General features: G+C 38.7%; 1 protein-coding gene and 1 long non-coding RNA gene across 4 annotated transcripts in view; one reads left to right on the forward strand and one right to left on the reverse strand.

Moving 5' to 3' along the window:
* The window catches only part of UMAD1 (UBAP1-MVB12-associated (UMA) domain containing 1), a 252,524-nt gene extending 243,679 nt beyond the window's left edge, over window positions 1-8,845 (forward strand). For all 3 annotated transcript variants that reach the window (XM_033420610.2, XM_033420609.2, XM_049714831.1), the window contains one exon: window positions 7,184-8,845. In XM_033420610.2, coding sequence (XP_033276501.1) covers window positions 7,184-7,441 — 258 coding nt within the window. In that variant the 3' untranslated portion in view covers window positions 7,442-8,845. The remainder of the gene's footprint in view (window positions 1-7,183) is intronic.
* Window positions 1-21,208, reverse strand: part of LOC117199862 (uncharacterized) — a 197,114-nt gene that overhangs the window by 73,276 nt on the left and 102,630 nt on the right. The gene's annotated exons all lie outside the window — the stretch shown is intronic.

Raw genomic sequence — 21,208 nt, forward strand, 5'->3', positions numbered from 1 at the left:
TGACTCAGATTTGCCCCCTACCCCACCCCCATCGAGACGCTGATGTAATGCAAGCAGATAGCAGCTGAAGCCAAAATAGAATGGATAGTTATCTGAGGAGATAAAGTGACGGTGTTCCCTGTTCAGGCTATTGTTCAAGGGAACGTGTCTTTTATTTATAGACGTAGAATTTAAAGGCATAGACGGCCAGAGCTGGATATTACCTCTTCTTACTATAACTCGTTTCCTAGAAGTATGCTTCATATAGCTACCTTCTTTGCATGTAAATTGAATGTGATACATGGGTGTTTTGTACTTGGTTTCATGTTCTTTTAATAGGTTCTGTTACTGTTGGGGTTAAGGCTGGTTTCTAAATTTCAATGCTTCAGTATTTTGCTTTTATAGGACACTATTTTATCTCTACTTATCTGAGACACGGGTTGCAGAAAAAGGCAGGAGGTTTTAAAAGATGCCAAATATAGGTGATGTTCATATTAATAAACTATTCATACTTTAGTCTGGTATGGCTAAGTAGATGAAGTCTCCAAATTGTTAGCGCGTTTGCAAAGTTGGCTCCCCTTAATAGATTTCATGGCGGTTAGTGGAGCCTCTGTGCCAGGAAAAATGTAGTAGTCTGTTCTTAAACCTCCATTTCCTTGCTTCCAAACACCCAAGAGTGAGGTTCACAAGGATGCCACGAACCTTCTGTTGCTCTGGGAAAGTGACTTCATCTCTCTAAGACTTTACGAAAAAGTGTGATGTGCCTTGTACTCTTGGAGTGTGTTTTTTCCTAAGCTCTAAGAAGATTTTACAGATTGAACCTCATGAATTTTTACAGCCCTTCTGCAAGAAAGGGAAGAATAGTGCCTATAAACCACTTTGAATTATTCGAAACAAAGATAATAGAATGTAAGGAACCCAAGATAAACCTGGCCAGCCCTTTTTTTTTTTCTTCTGGTACGTGGGCCTCTCTCTCATTGCTGTGGCCTCTCCCGTTGCGGAGCACAGGCTCCGGACGCGCAGGCTCAGCGGCCATGGCTCACGGGCCCAGCCGCTCCGCGGCATGTGGGATCTTCCCGGACCAGGGCACGAACCCGCGCCCCCTGCATCGGCAGGCGGACTCTCAACCCCTGCGCCACCACGGAAGCTCTGGCCAGCCCATTTTTAACAGGTTAACTGATGAACAAGAAATAATTTTTATGAAAACAGCTGATTAATTGTAAACTTTGTTTGTTGTCATGATACAGATAAGGAAATTTATTTTCTCCCTGAGATGAAAAAAGATTCTGACATGGTATACTCATGTTCACCTGTGTAAGGGCAAACGTTCATTTGAAAAAGAAGTATTAAAGCTAGATTATATGAAGGAACTTACATTCAAGAATATTATCATAGCAGCATTTCTGTGAACAGGATTAATCACAAAAGTAACAAGTATGCTTTATGAACATAATATTTGAAGTATTATTTTTAAATTTGGCTGTTAACCATAAGGTTAATTGATTCTTTTCTTCCTGCTCCATTGTGGTTAACATACTCATTCTTCCCTTTAAAGACCCATTGTATTATGCAAATGAAAAAAATTGAAAGACTTTGTGTCTAAGAGAGAAGGCTGCTTTTTGCAGGGGGACTCATGCACCTGTCTCAGCCTTCACCCCCCCCCCATCTCTGCTGCCATTGGCTGCCAAGCTAGGGACTCAGTGATCAGGGTTAGTGGGTGTAGGGTCCTTGAATTTTGACTCCCATTTTCTTTGTGACTTACTCTTATTTTGTCTTATAATTTCTCCCCTTCCAACTCTCAGCATGCCAACAGCAGCTGCATCATGGCACTCACCCTTGCTGCCAAGAGGGCAGGCAGCCTCCTTGGAGACTGGAACGTGGCACTCTAGCCAACGGTTAAGAAATAGATACTGGAGTAAGACATATAGCACCGCTGATACTCAGAGCCTTCTAGGAGGCATTTAGTGGAACACTGTGTCCACAGTGTTTTTTAACTTAATTTAAATTTTGGAAACTTTTTATTATGGAAAGTCTTCAAACATATACCAAGGTAGAAAGAATACTGTAGTACACGCCCACATACCTTCCTATCTCTCCCTTTCACCCATGATCAACTCATAGACAATCTTGTTTCACTGTCCATGGTGTTTTCCCCATGGTTTATCCAGGCTACTGGTAGATTCATTTCCAGGGATAAATATCTCTTAAGTTATAGTTCCTTTTCCATCCTTCCTCAGTCTAATATCTATCACCTTAATGATTTTCTCAATCCTTGTTTCCTAAAGGTAAAAGCTAGTAGGGTCGTTTTTTCCTTCTAAATTAAGCCAAGATGCTGTTAGTAACTGTCATATTTTCCAGTACTGTCCCCTAAATTTTCGAGGCTTTGTTCATCCAGTCAGCCAGTCTACCCAAAGCATGGCTGAAAGGTACAAGACCTTAGAACACAGAACTTTCAAGATCACTGAGTTTGATTCTCAGTTTTACCACAGACTAGCTAGCTGTGTAACCTGAGACAACTTCCTTAACCTTTCTGTGCCTCAATGTTCTCGTTGTTAACATGAGACTAGTAATAGGACACGCCCTACAGTGCTGTTGCAAGACTTAAATGAGTTCATATACTTAGACCACTCAGATGGAGCCTGGCACAAAGTGTTCAATGTACGCTAGTTGCTGTCACCATCACCACCATCATCATCATTTTTTGCCCCTCACCACTCATTTTACAGAATAGAGAACTGAGGCCCAGGTGGATGAAGCAGCCCCCTTCTGCTTATGGCATATGGCAGTTTTATCAGGAGACCTTGAACAAGAAACCACATGGCTCAATTCCTTTATTATACTAGATATAGTCTTGTCCTCAAGGAATTATGCTCTGACAGACAAGAATGATTTGTAAAGGAAAGGGAAGAGCATTAATAAAAGCATGAACAAAGGAATAACCATTGCTGCCAGAGAGGTAAACCTTAGAAGTTGTATGTTTAGAAAGCAGAGTGCTCCGGGTTAACATACCTCCTTTTTAGTGGAGAAGGTGAGATTTTAAGAATGCTTTTGTTTAAGAAAGGAGATGATTTGGCTAATGAAACTGGAGAACATTCTGTACTAAAGGGAGAAAGAGAAGAAAGTTCAGGTATGGAATGCGATCAACAGATCTAGGGAACATTTGCCCATGAGATTAAGAGAGAAGACAAGATATAAGAGGAGAGGGGAAGGTAAGATTGTTTGAACCATCTGTGAATGTCAAAAAAACCCAAAAGAAATGGATGGATCCTAGACTATCTAAAGCCAAGAGGGGTCTGACATTACTAAAGCTTTTATTTATCACTGACTTTTAACATGTGCTAAGCATTATTCTACTTACTCATAAATTACTTACTACTTATATTACTTCATATAATTCTCATAACAATTCTATGAAATAGGTACTACTACTGATTTCCTAATACAGCTAAGGAAACAGACGCAGAGAAGTTGAATAACTTGTCCAAGGCCATTTGCTTATTAGTAGGCAGGATTTGTACCCAAGTAGTCTAGCTCTATGCTCTGTGTTTTTAAACACTCTGCCATGCTGGCCCATGGTAACCAAAGCCTGGTACATCTGTAATCTTCAGGAAACCAGTGTATAGTGATGCCCTTTAAAGAAGCTGGAATTGTGGCATCATTACTCACTGATACCTGTGCTCTCGGCTGACCCAGGGACACTTACTATTTAAATCCCAGTCAGGTTTCAGGAAGCAGATTCTATCCATTCATTGCCTACATGGACCTGTCTGAAAAGCTTTGTCATCACCGGGTGAGGTTACATTTGTTCTAGTTGCCATCCTAAGAAAGTATTCTGGTATTTTATTTTCACATGAAGCTGTAAAACAACTCTTGATAGGGATGTGTTTGGTAACTTCATTCATCCAGAGTCATCTTACTACACAGGTATTTCTTGAGAGCCTCTGTTCTAGGTGTTGGGGGATGACTGTGAAGAGAGCAGTTCCTTCTCTACAGAGTCTTTGTGTTTTCCTTTCTTAGGAGCTTCGTCTCTTTAGCATATAAACAGACATTGTTTCTCCCAACTTAAAAAAGAAAAATCAAGAGACAGCTCTCATGACCCCACTTCCCTTTCCAGCTACTGGCCATCTCTTTTCCCGTTTACAGCCTAATGTCTGGAAAACAGTCTGTTCTTGTATTTGTCTTCACTTTCTCTCCTCCCGTCCCCTTTTAAACACACACCAAGCCGACTTTCTCCACCAGATTGCACTAGCTCCAGACTTGAGTTACATCCCTCTGCCTACTAACAGCTCCACGTAGACGTCTGCTAGGCACGGGGAACATTCAAAACTGAACTCTTGACCTTCGTGTCCAAGCCCCATCCCTGTGAATGGAGAACCCATCCTTATTACTCAGGCCAAAAACTTTGGCCTCATACTTGACTCCACTCTTGTTCTCACACCCCACCATCTATTCCATCAGCACACCCTATTGACTTTAACCTTTAAGTCTATCTAAAACCCAACCGCTCTCTCTTACCTTTACTATCACATCGCTAATCCACATCACCATCATCTCTCTTTCCCAGCTGGTCTTCCTACTTCCTTCCCTGGCCCTGTTACCCCTCACTGCCTGCTGTCAACATGGCAACCAAACAATTCTTTTAAGCCATCAGTCAGAATGTATCTCCTCTGCAAAAATACGTTCTTCAAAAATTTTTAATCCCACATGCAACAACATGGATGAATCTCATACATATAATGTTGAGTGAAAAAAGCTGCAAACAAAAATGTATGATTACCTTCATTTAAAATATAAAAATAGGTGACTCAATCTATGTTGTTAGAAGTCAGAATGGTGATCTAGGGGTCAGGGAGTTGACGGTGACTGAAAGAGAGCACCACTCTCTTTCTATGACCCTATAGAAATAGGGTCATTTCTATTTCCTGATCTGGGTAGCGGTTGCTCATAGGTGTTTCGCTGGTTAAAACTTAGCCAGCTAGGGCTTCCCTGGTGGCACAGTGGTTGAGGGTCCGCCTGCCGATGCAGGGGACATGGGTTCGTGCCCCGGTCCGGGGAGTATCCCATGTGCCGCAGAGCGGCTGGGCCCGTGAGCCACGGCCGCTGAGCCTGCGCGTCCGGAGGCTGTGCTCCGCAACGGGAGAGGCCATAACAGTGAGAGACCCGTGTACCGCAAAACAAAACAAAACAAAACAAAAAACTTAGCCAGGTATACACTTATGATGTACCCCATTTCTGTTTATATTTTGCACTTCCATAAAAAGTTTTACAAAATTGTTATTTCTTACACAGAAAATCATTCTCCTCTAGACTTAAAGATAGGAATTTATCCGCATTTATAGCCATTATAATATAAGCCCTATTCAGGCAAAAGTCTTGTCTGCTTTCATTTATTCAACAAATATTTACTGAACGCTAGACACTCATCCTGGCATTTGGGATATAGCAGTGAACATGAGAGACAAAAACTCCTTAAGCTTCTGAGGGATGATAATCAGAAATAAATTATATACCATTATAACCAGGTGCCAAGGACTATGGAGAGGACAGAAGCAGGAGAGGCAGGCAGGGAATGCTGGAGTGGACAAGGTGAGGTGGCAGGAAACAGTCTAATGAAACAGGAAAGGCCTCACTGAGAAGGTGACATTTGGGCCACCACTGGAAAGGAGGGGAGGGAAAGAGCCCTGTGTTTATGTGGGAGAAGAACCTCTTGGGCGGAGGATCTGGAAAACAAAGGCCTGAGGCAGAAGCAGGCAGACTGCACGAGCCACGGCAAGGAGACAGTGGAACTAGAGGGGCCTGAGCAAGGACAGACCAGCTGGGCTAAGGTCAGAGAAGTACCCGAGGCCAGATCCCAATGGGCCTTGTAAAGGCTCGGGAGTTTGATTCTGCATGAGACTGGGGGTGGGGGGAGGGAATAAATTTTTGCCTGACCTGGTTTGAGTTAGGTTTCAGCTGCTTGTAGTGGCAGGTTGTTCGTTCTCATTGCTGTAAATATACTTCTGTTTATTATCCATTCTACTATTGGTGAATGGATACCAGCTCACTTTACCAGCTCAGGGCTTGCATTGAGTGCTACTATGAACACCCTAGTGCTGCATGTCTTTTGGTAAACTCCTGTATGCAAGACATACCAACTTTAAAGAAATTGAACAAGATGTATCAATTCTTCTTATTTTAATAACTTACATAACATAGGATTTTACTTCCAGCGAAAGGCAGGTTATCAACCACTACGTACGGTACACATTAGAGGTAAATTCCCAAGTATGTATTAGGGTAAAGCAGTAACGTATGCAAGACAGAGAATACAAAGATAGGTAAAATAGATTATTTGCCCTCAAGGACCCTAGATTCTAGTTGGGGATAAGACATAAGCACGTGAAACAGCAACTAGCAAGGACATGTAAAGGAAATGCCAAATAATATCCTGGGCAGTTTGCCCCATAGTCACTCTCAAGTGAGCAAGGTCACTTTGAACTATGTTGATATAAGATTTCAGAGGGAAGCTGGGAATTCTGTGGAGCCTGAAAGCTGACATCAGATTTGGAAAAGCAGAGAAAGACTTTGTGGACATTATCTGGGCTAGCGAAACAGCAAGAGGGCCCATTTGTATTGGAGGGGCCTGTAGGTGGTCCATCTGAATAAGAGTAGGGCTTAGGATTCATTTTAAAACCGAGTAGAGGACTCCCCTGGTGGCGCACTGGTTAAGAATCCACCTGCCAATGCAGGGGACGTGGGTTCAAGCCCTGGTCCGGGAAGATCCCACATGCCGCGGAGCAACTAAGCCCGTGCGCCACAACTCCTGAGCCTGTGCTCTAGAGCCGGTGAGCCACAACTACTGAGCCCGCGCGCCTAGAGCCCACGCTCCAAAACAAGAGAAGCCACTGCAATGAGAAGCCTGTGCACCCCAACGAAGAGTAGCCCCCGCTCGCCGCAACTAGAGAAAGCCCGCTCACAGCAACAAAGACCCAACACAGCCAAAAATAAATTAATTAATTTAAAAAATAAATAAATAAAACCTAGTAGAGATATAGATGGATTTATTTCTCAAGTAAGTAAATAGCTGCGTTCTAATCTGGGAATGTTTATATATTCCACATTTCTCAATCACTTTGATATATTAATGCCACATTTTGATATATTAATGCCATATAACCTCAAAGTCCATAAGGTCTAAATGACTTAAATATATATGTATTTTTAGATTGGCAAAGAAAACTCATCCAGTGTGACTGTAGCAGGCCCCGAGATGGAAAATAAGGCAGGCCAGACTCTGGAAAACAGCTCATTAATGGCCGAGCTTCTGAGCGACGTACCCTTCACCTTGGCCCCGCATGTGCTGGCCGTGCAGGGCACCATCAGTGACCTTCCCGACCACTTACTCTCCTATGATGTCAGCGAAAACTTATCAAGGTTTTGGTATGATTTCACTCTTGAAAACTCAGTGCTCTATGGTTCGTAATCTTTATGTCTGTTTGCACCTTAACAGCTTTAAGACAAAAGTTTGCCTGTTTTATTTAACCTGTGTGATGTTTTTTGACATTTCCCTGTTTAAAGGCCCTTAAAGGCCCTCAGAAAAGCAAGGATCATAAAGCAATTAATATTACATTCATTGCTCTATTTTTTTAGAATAAAGCATATTTGTATAAAAAGTAAACTTAAGATCTACTACTTCCTTTTCCCCCTAATAATAAATACAAATATTAATTTATCAAGGTTTTATGAAAGGAGTAGATTCCGTCAACCGGTCTCTCAAAATACAACACCTCATATTTATCTTAGAAAAACTGTGAAAAAGAACTGAGGCATTTTTCTTAGTTACCACAAGAAACTGAAGTCTCCACTTAGAAGGAGTGTGATTTCTCTTCTCTGGTTTGGAAGAAACTTACTTAATGTTATCCCCTTTCTCCTTCCACTGTGTTTATTAATGAATTCAGAAAAAAAGAAAAAAAGTTGGCAGTTAGCTTAATTTCTTCAGTCTTGATTTAGACATTGATGTGGAAATTTACAACTTTTCCTAGAAAGCAATGGTAGTTTGCTGATGTAAGAATGCTGTAAGAAGAATGCTCTGGATACTGTTCCTTTTGAATGACAGATTTTGGTTTCCTTAATCCCGTGGCAGTCTGTTCCACCTTGATGGAGTCCTGAGTTCCTGCCTTTGGTTTTTGCTACTTCACGGTTTGCTCTCTCACCAGCTTTCCAAAGAACGTTCCCTGCTTCTGCCTCAGTTGGCATTTGTTCTCCTTACCACCTCTGTTCCTGGTTTATGAAGAGATCCATATTTCCTTTCAACCTCTCTGCCTCCCAAAGAAAAGCATCTCACAATGATATGTATTATTGCTGATAAAGCCCTTATTTAGAAATTTGTTGGCCAAAATACAGATGGAAATGTTTTACTGCTACAAAAACTGCAACTGACTCATTTCCAGTTAGAGTGTAGGCAAAACACCTAAACAGGACTTTTAGTTCGTGAATATCTGTTATTTATTCCAGAAAACTGCCATTGGTCCATAAACTGTAAAGGGAAGAGGTAAATTGTGATAGAGCATTTTCTATGCCATGGAAAATTTAAATCACATTTGTTTTGATTAGTGGCAATACAGTTTATTGATTCTGTGCCAAATCTTAACTATATGTTTCACAAAGGTAGAGTGCCATAGCAAAACTAAGTACTGTGCATAAAGGTACGTGAATTATTCAAGTTTTAATGTGTCATGCATGTTGGTTTAATATATGTGGCATGGTCTTGATAAAATGTTATATTATTTATAATGTAAATGTACATTTCTATTGCCAGAAATATGCTTCACTTACAAATAATGCTACCATATGAGGTGAATGATTAAATTAGAGCTTCACGTAGTTTTCATAAAACATCAGTCTAAGAAATCTAACTTATTACTAAGACAAATGTGACCATTTTGTAGCAGTTTTTGTGAAAACATATCTTTTTTTCAATATCCGTGTTAATGTACAGCCAATGTTAAAGCCAAATGTAAGCATGTTATCAATTTGTCTATGTGTTAAATTTTGTCTACTTATACATTTCATTTATATGTATGTCTACCATGTTATAAATATGCTTATAAGTATTTTCATTTGTCTATAAAAGATATTTAAATAAACATGAATTTTAAAAAACTGATATTTTTATTATTTTCAGATCAGAAAAATGGTTTTCTTTGCATTATTCATATCTGAGTGCAAGTTATTGATTCTTTGAAAGGCCAAGATTTAAGTACATAGTTTTTGTAGTCCAGAGAAAATTATGAAATTTCCTCTTATATGTAAGTTTTAAGGAGTAACATTGAAAATGGTAAGATCACTAGTCCTGGATTAATAAGACTAGAGATTTGGGAGAAATCACATGAACATCTTAAGGTAGATCCCCATCATCACAAGATTTAGTAAAGGCCAGTGTTAATGACCTATTTTTAACAAAAAACATTGTAAAAATGTCCATTTTAATTGTCTTACTCTATATAAATCAATGTTACTTTTTGAAAACTGGAAATACATTACTAATCAACTAGCCAACTCCATTTTACCAAAGAGAAACCTGAAGCCTAGAAAGGTTAAATGATTTAAGTCACCTAGTTAGTGATAAATATTTCCTTTAATAGTGTTAATAATTATAATATGAATTATAACAAAGCTTGTATGCTCTGGTGCATTTGAGGCAGCCAGAGTTTGTAATGGCTCCCTCACTTAGAAGCTGTGTGATTTGGAGTTAGTCCCTTGATTTCTTGTGTCCTTAGTTCCTTCTCCAATTAAATAGTAATTGTATGCCTCTTGCAGGGTTGTGTTAGGTTTTAGATGGTGTCTGTCAAATGCCTGGCAGCATAAAGCTTGAACACACCATAGGTGTTCTGCGAAAGGGAAATCTTATAATTCTCATTACTAACCACACATACAACAGTCTAATTAAATGCAAAATACATACTAACTGAACTGCTTAATGAGTAATATAAAAATATATAGCTACCTATATTTATATTGTAGATCCCTCCTGCCCCATTATTTTTTTCTATACTAAATACCTCACTAAGAAAAATATTGCTAAAATATGTTGGTTGACTCTTCTGCAATTCCTTAGTTAAGAATTCCATAGGGAACACTTTTTTCCCTCTCCTTATCAAGCATCATGGTCCTTTTCCTCAATACAAGTTATCGTTGTAAAGTACTGTAGGTATGGAATGTACAAGCAATTTTACTGAATCTTATTTTTAACCCTAAAACACATTCAGGAAGTTTCATGTTTTTTTTCTTTTTTTTTTTTCCAGCTTTCTTTAACAACATTTGCATTCTTTCCTAAAAACAGAATTAGAGAGGAGATTCTGACCAATCTATTAATCTGTTGAATTAAACTTTGATTAACTGAACTTTTAAAATTGTACCATTAAATATTAACAAGATCACATTTCTTGTTAACAATTCTGGAAACCCAAATAGCTTTTTTTAAGTAAACATTCATTGACACCAACACTTTTTTTCTCTTTCTCAAAGTAAAATGATAAATTGAAAACAGTATAAATTGAAAACTGTAATTCAGAAAGATACCTGTACCCCAATGTTCATAGCAGCACTATTTACATTAGCCAATACATGGGAGCAACCTAAATGTCTATCAACAGATGAATGGATAAGGAAGTTGTGGTATATATATATATACACACACACACACTAGAATATTACTCAGCCATAAAGATGAAATAATGCCAGTTGCAGCAATATGGATGGACCTAGAGATTCTCTATCTTACTTTACTTAGTATGATAAAGCCAATATCATATGATATCACTTATATGTGGAATCTAAAAAAATGATACAAATGAACTGACTTACAACAGAAATAGATTCACAGACATAGAAAACAAACTTATGGTTTACCAAAGGGGATAGCGGGGGTGGGGAGAGATAAATTAGGATTTGGGGATTAACAAGTACATACTATATATAAAATAGGTAAACAACAAGGACCTATTGTATAGCACAGGGAACTATACTCAATATCTGGTAATAACCTGTAATGGAAAAGAATCTGAAAAAAAATTTATGTGTATGTATAATGGAATCACTTCTGTATACCTGAAATTAACAAAACATTGTAAATTACTTCTATTAAAATATACTTTATTGGCATGAGCCCTCCTGGAGGCCACCATTTTCTTACAAAGACATGGCCCCACCTCACAGCCTGTAGGCTCCAGTGCTGGGAAACCTCAAGCCAAACCAACAGGGCAAGAACACTGTCCCACCCATCTGCAGACAGGCTGCTTAAAGTCTTCCTGAGCCCACAGCCCTCTAAACACACCCCTTAGCTTGGCCCTGCCCACCAGAGGGAAAAGACCCAGCTCCACCCACCATGGGCAGGAACCAGTCCCTCTCACCAGGAAGCCTGCACAAGCCTCTTAGACAGCCAGGGCGCAGAGAGGAGAAGCAAGAAGAACTACAACTCTGCAGCCTGCAGAATGGAAACCACAGTCACAGAAAGTTAGACAAAATGACATGGCAGAGGATTATGTCCCAGATGAAGGAACAAGATAAAACCCCAGAAGAACAACTAAGTGAAGTGGAGATAGGCAATCTACCTGAAAAAGAATTCAGAGTAATGATAATAAAAATGATCTAAGATCTTGGGGAAAAAATGGAGGCACGGATCAAGAAGATTAAAGAAATGTTTAACAAAGACCTAGAAGAATTAAAGAACGAACCACCAGAGGTGAACAATACAATAACTGAAATGAAAAATACACTAGAAGGAATCAATAGCAGAATAACTGAGGCAGAAGAATGGATAAGTGAGCTGGAAGACAGAATGGTGGAAATCACTGTTGCAGAACAGAACAAAGAAAAAACAATGAAAAATGAGGACAGTCTAAGACACCTCTGGGACAACATTAAATGCACCAACATTGGCATTATAGCAGTCCCAGAAGGAGAAGAGAGAGAGAAGGGACCTGAGAAAATATTTGAAGAGATAATAGCTGAAAAATTCCCTAACATGGGAAAGGAAACAGTCACCCAAGTCCAGAAGCACAGAGAGTCCCAGGCAGGATAAATCCAAGAAGGAACATGCCAAGACACACAGTAATCAAATTGACAAAAATTAAAGACAAAGAGAAAAATCTTAAAAGCAGCAAGGAAAAAGCAACAACATACAAGAGAATCCCCATAAGGTTATCAGCTGATTTCTCGGCAGAAACTCTGCAGACCAGAAGGGAGTGGCGTGACATTTAAAGCGATGAAAGGGAAGAACCTACAACCATGAATACTCTGCCCAGCAAGGCTCTCATTCAGATTTGATGGAGAAATCAAAAGCTTTACAGACAAGCAAAAGCTAAGAGAATTCAGCACCACCAGACCAGCTTTGCAACATAAGCTAAAGGAACTTCTCTAGGCGGAAAAGAAAAGGCCACAACTAGAAACAAGAAAATTACGACTGGGAAAGCTCTCCAGTAAAGGCAAACATAAGTAAAGGTAGGAAATCATCCACACACAAATATGATATCAAAATCAGCAATTGTGAGAAGAGGAGAGCACAAATGCAGGATGTTGGAAATGCATTTGAAATTAAAAGACCAGCAACTTAAAACAATCTTGTCTGTATATAGACTGCTATATCAAAGCCTCATGGTAACCACAAACCAAAAATCTGCAATAGATATGCACACAAAAAAAGAAAAAGGAATCCAAACACAGCGCTGAAGTTACTCATCGAATCACGAGAGAACAAAACAGGAAGGGAAGAAAACACCTACAAAAACAAATCCAAAACAATTAACCAAATGGCAATAAGAACATACATATCAATAATTACCTTAAACGTAAACAGACTAAATGCTCCAACCAGTGGTACATATACACAATGGAATATTACTCCGCCATAAAAAAGAACAAAATAATGCCATTTGCAGCAACATGGATGGACCTAGAGATGGTCATACTGAGTGAAGTAAGTCAGCAAAGGACAAATATCATATAATATTGCTTATATGTGGAATCTAAAAAAATGGTACAAATGCATTTATTTACAAAACAGAAAGAGAGTTACAGATGTAGAAAACAATCTTATGGTTACCGGGGGGAAGTGGGGGAGGGATAAATGGGAGATTGGGATCAACATATATACACTATTATATATAAAATAGATAACTAATAAGGACCTACTGTATAGCAGAGGGAACTCTACTCAGTAATGACCTATATGGGAAAAGAATCCAAAAAGGGTTGATACATGTATATGTATATGTATATCTGATACACTTTGCTGTACAGCAAAAAGTAACACAACACTGGAAATCAACTATACACCAATAAAAAATTTTTTAAGTAAAGTTATTTTCTTTAATACTTAAAAAACATTTAAAAATAAATGCTCCAACCAAAAGACATAGGCTGGCTGAATGGATAAAAAAATAAGACCTGTATATATGCTGTCTAGAAGAGACCCACTTCAGATCTAGGGACACATACAGACTGAAAGTGAGGGAATGGAAAAAGGTATTCCATGCAAATGAAAACCAAAAGAAAGCTGGAGTACCAATACTCATATCAGACAAAATAGACTTTAAAATAAAGACTAATATAAGAGACAAAGAAGGACACTACATAATGATCGAGGGATCAATCCAAGAAGATGTAACAATTGTTAATATATATGCACCCAGCGTTGGAACACCTCAATATATAAGGCAAACACTAACAGCCATAAAAGGAGAAATCGACAGTAACACAATAATATGCAGTGGGGGACTTTAACACCCCATTTTCATCAATGGACATCATCCAGACAGAAAATCAGTAAGAAAACACAGGCCTTAAATGGCACATTGGACCAGATGCACGTAACTGATATTTACAGAGCATTCCATCCAAAAGCAGCAGAATACATATTCTTCTCAAGTGCACATGGAATATTCTCCAGGACTGATCACATGCTGAGCCATAAAGCGAGCCTTGGTACATTTAAGAAAACTGAAATCAGATCAAGCATCTTTTCTGACCACAATGATATGAGATTAGAAATCAACTACAAGAAAAAAAGACTGTAAAAAACACAAACACGTGGAGGCTAAACACTATGCTACTAAACAACCAATGGATTATTGAAGATATCAAAGAGGAAATCAAAAAATACCTAGAGACAAATGAAAATGAAAGGATGAATCCAAAACCTATGGGACACAGCAAAAGAAGTTCTAAGAAGTTTATAGCAATGTAATTGTACCTCAGGAAACACAAAAAATCACAAATAAATAACCAAACCTTACACTTAAAGCAACTACAGAAAGAAGAACAAACAAAACCCAAAGTTAGTAGAAGGAAAGAAATCATAAAAATCAGAGCAGAAATAAGTGAAATAGAGACAAAGGAAACAATAGCTAAGATCAATAAAACTAAAAGCTGGTTCTTTGAGAAGATAAAAAAATTGATAAACACTTAGCCAGACTCATCAAGAAAAAGAGGAAGAGGACTCAAATCAATAAAAGCAGAAATGAAAAAGGAGAAGTTACAGTGGACACCACAGAAATACAAATGATCATAAGAGACTACTACAAGCAACTATATGCCAATAAAATGGAAAACCTAGAAGAAATGGACAAATTCTTAGAAAGATACAATCTCCCAAGACTGAACCAGGAAGAAACAGAAAATATGAACAGAGCAATCAAAAGTACTGAATTTGAAACTGTGCTTAAAAAACTCCCAACAAGGGGCTTCCCTGGTGGCGCAGTGGTTGGGGGTCCGCCTGCCGGTGCAGGGGACGCGGGTTCGTGCCCTGGTCTGGGAGGATCCCGTGTGCCGCGGAGCGGCTGGGCCCATGGGCCATGGCCGCTGAGCCTGTGCATCCGGAGCCTGTGCTCCGCAACGGGAGAGGCCACGGCGGTGAGAGGCCCGCGTACCGCAAAAAAAAAAAAAACAAAAAAAAAACTCCCAACAAGGACTTCCCTGGTGGTGCAGTAGTTAAGAATCCACCTGCCAGTGCAGAGGACATGGGTTCGATCCCTGGTCTGGGAAGATCCCACATGCCACAGAACAGCTAAGCCCATATGCCATAACTACTAAGCCTGCACTCTAGAGCCCATGAGCCACAACTACTGAGCCCATGTGCTACAACTAAAGCCCACATGCCTAGAGCCCATGCTCCACACCAAGAGAAGCCACCACAAGGAGAAGCCCACACACCGCAATGAAGAGTATCCCCCGCTCGCCACAACTAAAGAAAGCCCATGTGCAGCAACAAAGACCAAATGTAGCCAAAAAAACTCCCAACAAACAAAAGTCCAGAACCAGGTAGGTTCACAGGCAAATTCCATCAAACATTTAAGAAGAGTTAATACCTATCATTCTGAAACTATTCCAGAAACTCGCAGAGGAAGGAACACTCCCAAACTCATTCTATGAGGCCACCGTCACCCTGATACCAAAACCAAAGATATCACAAAAAAGAAAATTACAGGCCATTAGACACAAAAATCCTTAACAAACTACTAGCAAACTGAATCCAGCAATACATTAAAAGGATCATACACCATGATCAAATGGGATTTATCCCAGGGATACAAGGATTTTCAATATCTGCAAATCAATCAGTGTGATAAACCCCATCAACAAATTGAAGAATAAAAACCATATGATCATCTCAATAGATGCAGAAAAAGCTTTTGACAAAATTCAACACACATTTATGGTAAAAACTTTCCAGAAAGTGGGCATAGAGGGAACATATGTCAACATAATAAAGGCCAAATATGACAAACCTACAGCTCAATGGTAAAAAAGCTGAAAGCATTTCCTCTAAGATCAGGAACAACGACACTTCTATTTAACATAGTTTGGAAGTCCTAGCCTTGGCAATCAGAGAAGAAAAAGAAGTAAAAGGAATCCAAATTGGAAAAGGATGTAAAACTGTCACTGTTTGCAGATGACATGATACTATACATAGAGAATCCTAAAGATGCTGCCAGAAAACTATTAGAGCTCATCAATGAATTCGGTAAAGTTGCAGGATACAAAATTAATACACAGAAATCGGTTGTATTTCTATACACTAGCAATGAAAAATCAGAAAGAGAAATTAAAGAAACAATCCCATTTACCATTGCATCAAAAAGAATAAAATACCTAGGAATAAACCTACCTAAGGAGACAAAAGTCCTGTACTTCAAAAACTGTAAGCCCCTGATTAAAGAAATCAAAGGTGACACAGAAAGATGGAAAGATATACCATGTTCTTGGATTGGAAGAATCAATATTGTCAAAATGACTGTAATACCCAAGGCAATCTACAGATTCAGTGCAATCCCTATCAAATTACCAATGGCATTTTTCACAGAACCAGAACAAAAAATCTTAAAATTTGTATGAAGACACAAAAGACCCCCAATAGCCAAAGCAATCTTGAGAAAGAAAAACGGAGCTGGAGGAATTAGGCTTCCTGACTTCAGACTATACTACAAATCTACAATCATCATAACAGTAAAGTAATGGCACAAAAACAGAAATACAGATCAACAGAACAGGATAGAAAGCCCTGAAATAAACTCATGCACCTCTGGTCAATTAATCTACGACAAAGGAGGCAAGACTATACAATAGAGAAAAGACAAGTCTCTTCAATAAATGGTGCTGGGGAAACTGGGCAGCTACATGTAAAAGAATGAAACTAGAACATTCTTTAACACCATATGCAGACGTAAAGACCTAAATGGATTAAAGATATGTGGCTCAATATCCAAAAAACAAACAACCTAATCAAAAAATGGGCAGAAGACCTAAAAAGACATACAGATGGCCAAGAGGCACATGAAAAGATGCTCAACATCACTAATTATTAGAGAAATGCCAATCAAAACAACGAAGAGATATCACCTCACACCAGACAGAATTGCCATCATCAAAAAGCCTACAAACAGTAAATGCTGGTGAGGGTGTGGAGAATAGGGAACCCTCCTACACTGTTGGTGGGAATGTAAATTGGTACAGCCACTATGGAGAACAGTATGGAGGTTCCTTAAAAAAACTAAAAACAGAGCTACCATATGATCCAGCAATCCCACTCCTGGGCATATATTTGGAGAAAAACATGGTTAGAAAGGACACATGCACCCCAATGTTCAATGCAGTGCTGCCTACAATAGCCAAGACATGGAAGCAACCTAAATGTCCATTGACAGATGAATGAATAAAGAAGATGTGGTACATATATACAATGGAATATTACGCAGCCATTAAAAAGAATGAAATAATGCCATTTGCAGCAATATGGATGGACCTAGAGATTCTCATACTAAGTGAAGTAAGTCAGACAGATAAAGGCAAATATCATATGATATCGCTTATATGCAGAATCTAAAAAAATGATACAAGTGAACTTAGTTACAAAACAGAAAGAGACTCACAGACTTAGTGATTGAATTTATGGTTACCAGCAGGGAAGGTTGAGGGGGGTAACAGATTGGGAGTTTGGGATTAACATGTACACACTGCTATATTTAAAATAGATAACCAACAAAGACCTGCTGTATAGCACAGGGAACTATGCTCAATATTCTGTAATAACCTAAATGGGAAAAGAATTTGAAAAAGAATAGATACATGTATAACTGAATCACTTTGCTGTATACCTGAAACTCACACAACACTGTTAATCAACTATACTCCAATATAAAATAAAAAATTTTTAAATGATTAAACAATACTATATTGCAAAAAAATGCTAACCATCAAAACAAAACAAAAAAACACTCCCTTATAACATCTTATAACAGCAACTATTTGGCTGATGCAATTTAAGTCTTGCAAACTCAGGAGAAAAAAAAAAAAGGAAGAAAGAAAACAGTAATGTAGAAAGAAATATTCTCTAAAATTCCCAGAGACCTGATTTATTATCATTCTAAAGGACAGAATGAAGTAGCAATGAAATAATCTCATCCATGTTCTAAAACAGTGGTGTAGGGACCCTACCCCCTTACCTCTCATGATAACAACAACAGATCAATAAATGAACACTGTAATCTAACAAAGAGTATGTTACCTTCAGAGGTTAATACATTGTCTTATTAATAATGTCATTAATAACATTCACATGCAATATAAGTATACTGGATACGTGGTTAAAGGATGTTACACCTTTTAAGCTGTTGAGAAATACGGGTTTGTGGATATTATCTTTTGAGCATTAGTGTCATATTACTAAGGGCATGACCTAAATATTATTGGGAAATCTAAAATTTTCACAATAAGTTTCATGTCATTTACACTACATTGGCCTGAAAGACAGAGAATTCTTATGCGTCAGGAAAATGACTCTATGCCAGAAAGCTTGGTAGATAGGTGGGGTGAAAAAGAGAAAAAGAAGGATGCATAGGAACTCTGCTACAGTCAATACAGCAATATGTTGATCACCTTTTTTTTTTTAAGAAATGTTTTATTTTAGAATAGTTACAGATTTATTAAAAAGTTACAAAAATAGTGCAGAGCTCCTGTATACCTCTCACCCAGGTTTCACTATTTTGAACATCTTACATTACTACGATACATTTGCTACAACTAAGTAATTGAGACATTACTATTAACTAAAGTCCACACTCTATTTGGATTTCTGTTTTCTTCTAATGTCCTTTTGCCCTTCCAGCATCCCATCCAGCATAACACTTTACATTTAGTCATGTCTCCTTAGCCTCCTTTTGGCTGTGACAATTTCTCAGACATTTCTTGTTTACGACAGCCATGACAGTTCTGTGAAGTACCGGTCAAGTGTTTTGTAGAATGTCCCTCAACTGGGGTTTAACCTAATATTTTCAAATGATGAGACTACGGTTATGGGTTTTGGGAGGAAGACTGCAAAGGTAAAGTGCCCTTCAATGAGATCATATCATATCAAGGATACATGCTCTCAACATGACATATTGATGTTAACCATTATCACCTGGCCAAGGTCGTGTTCGCCAGGTTTCTCCACTGTAAAGTACCTCTCTCCCCATCCTTTTCAAACTCTACTCTTTGGAATTAAATTGCAAGGCATAGCCAACACTCAAGGGATAGGAAATTAAGCTTCACCTTCTTGAGGGGTGAATAGCCACATAAATTATTTGGAATTCTTCCCTATGAGAGATATGCCTCTTCTCTCCTATCTACCTATCTATCTATTTCTTTCTTTCTTTCTCAATCACTTACTTTTTCATATTGGAACTCATGAATATTCAATCCCTTTTCCCCCCCAAACATAAATCAGTGGTGGCCAAGATACATATTTACATTTTTATAAAAGTCAATAAAGATAAGTGGGAACATTTTATGTGGTGCAGATGAATACTATTTGACATTGGATATGATAATATATTCTATAATTTCCCCAGAATCATCTTCCTATAAATATCAGATGTGTTTTTCCTTAACTGGCCATGACTGTAACTGTGTCCACAATAGACCTTCCCTGCAAGGCTACAAGTGTTGCATTGTGAGTGGAGCCCTCTTAGATACTTGGCCTTTTCCCATCTCATTCCCGTGATGATTGCATCGTACACATAATGCCGTTCTTCAGCAAGTGGTGTGGAGGCAAGGTTATAGTGTAACCATGTTCCTCTTTAAAGAAACAAGAGGATTCATGATACAAAGAGCTCTTCTCTACAATACATAGACTTTTTTTTTTTTAGTAATAGCAAAGACAAAGTTGTAGCTCCTTAAGTTTCTAAAGAAAGAAATGGTTCGTTTTCAACATTTGAGAAGTAATTTTAAGAAGCGGTATAAGGAAACTCAGTCTTTTATCAGAGGGGGGAGGTGCCCAAGAAACTCTTATTTTTACTTCTGATTAACCAAAACACTGTGTGCTAAAACATAAAGTTGATCTCATCCAATTTCTGTGACAAAAAATACCAATCAAAGCAAAAAGCATCTTATTTGTCCTTGGAAGAAACCTGAATATAGTTCTTTGTCAAGAATTTGCCCGGTCCCAATTTTCACCCCTACAAAGGAAATAAATTCCTTACAATCAAAGGTAAGGCAAAGGATAATTGCATCCAGAACAACCCATCAGTATGCTAACTGAACCAGGCTCACAGACAGCTTGTTAGTTACTACCCAGGCCAGAGAGGGAGTCAGACAATAGACCATTTCAGAGGTCAGTTAAGGAGACGGCCTCCCACTTAGGAGTGCTGCCAGGGACATACAATCCAGTGTCTGACATCTGGGTTCTGCAGCTGCCAAGTCTGCCCCTTGTGTGGCCACAGGTGCTGGCTATAACTCTGAGACACATGGAAGAAGGAACAGTTTCATCGTGCATATGTGTGTTTATGTGTATGGTTTTTTCTTTTAATTTTGTTTCCCAAAAGGTACATAATTTATTTTGTTTCGCAATTAATGTATTTCTGCCTTATGACAAGGAACATTTGGGAGGCTATCAAAGAAGCAGCTTTTGTTCAAGAACAAGGGCAAAACAAAGCCGAGTTCTTACACCTACAGGGTACACTGTACACTCATATGCTGTGTGTGGCATTGTTAGCTTAGTCGTTTGAATAGGCCTTCTCAGGACCAGAAAGACAGAAATGGATGCGGAAAAGCAAACAGGCAGTTGGGCTAAGACAAAGCCTAAATACTTATTTTCCTCCTATAGTCTCCCCTGCCATCCTTGTTTTGGATCTTCATGAGAATGTGTGTTTATCAATGTGTATTTCTGAGCCTGGAACAGACTGTATCCCGTTTTCTATCTCACACTATACCAGCTATACCCATCACTTAACACAGCTTAAAGCAGTAACACTAAGCTCTCCTCTTCCCCTTTCAGGAGACTTGGCTCCTGTTTATGAGGCAAATCTAGAAGTTGCTATCTCAGATAGGTATTTGAGGTTCCTAACCCTAAAGTTATGGGCAGTAGTAGAAATGGGTTGATTAAGAGAAGGGAACTAAACTGGTAAGAGCAATGAAGAGCTAATAGTCAATAGCATTTATATCTATATTTCCACAAACATACACGTTCTCCTTGTTTTGCCTGCTTCATAGCCTGTAATTAGAAATTGAATTTAATGGAGGAGGAATGAATCTTCAGATTTCATCTTACTGAATCTTTTCTAAAGAGAAATACCTGAATCCTTAGGCCAGTGGTTCTCCATCTTTTAAAGCCAATGTGCCCTACAATGTCTTTTACACAGGATCCTCTCTATATTCCAACAGCCAAGAAGAATTGTGACAGGTTTTACTGTGTATTTTCTATTCCAAAGACAGTAGA

Source organism: Orcinus orca, chromosome 9 (genome assembly GCF_937001465.1).
Source record: "Orcinus orca chromosome 9, mOrcOrc1.1, whole genome shotgun sequence".
In the NCBI taxonomy this organism is placed as follows: domain Eukaryota; kingdom Metazoa; phylum Chordata; class Mammalia; order Artiodactyla; family Delphinidae; genus Orcinus; species Orcinus orca.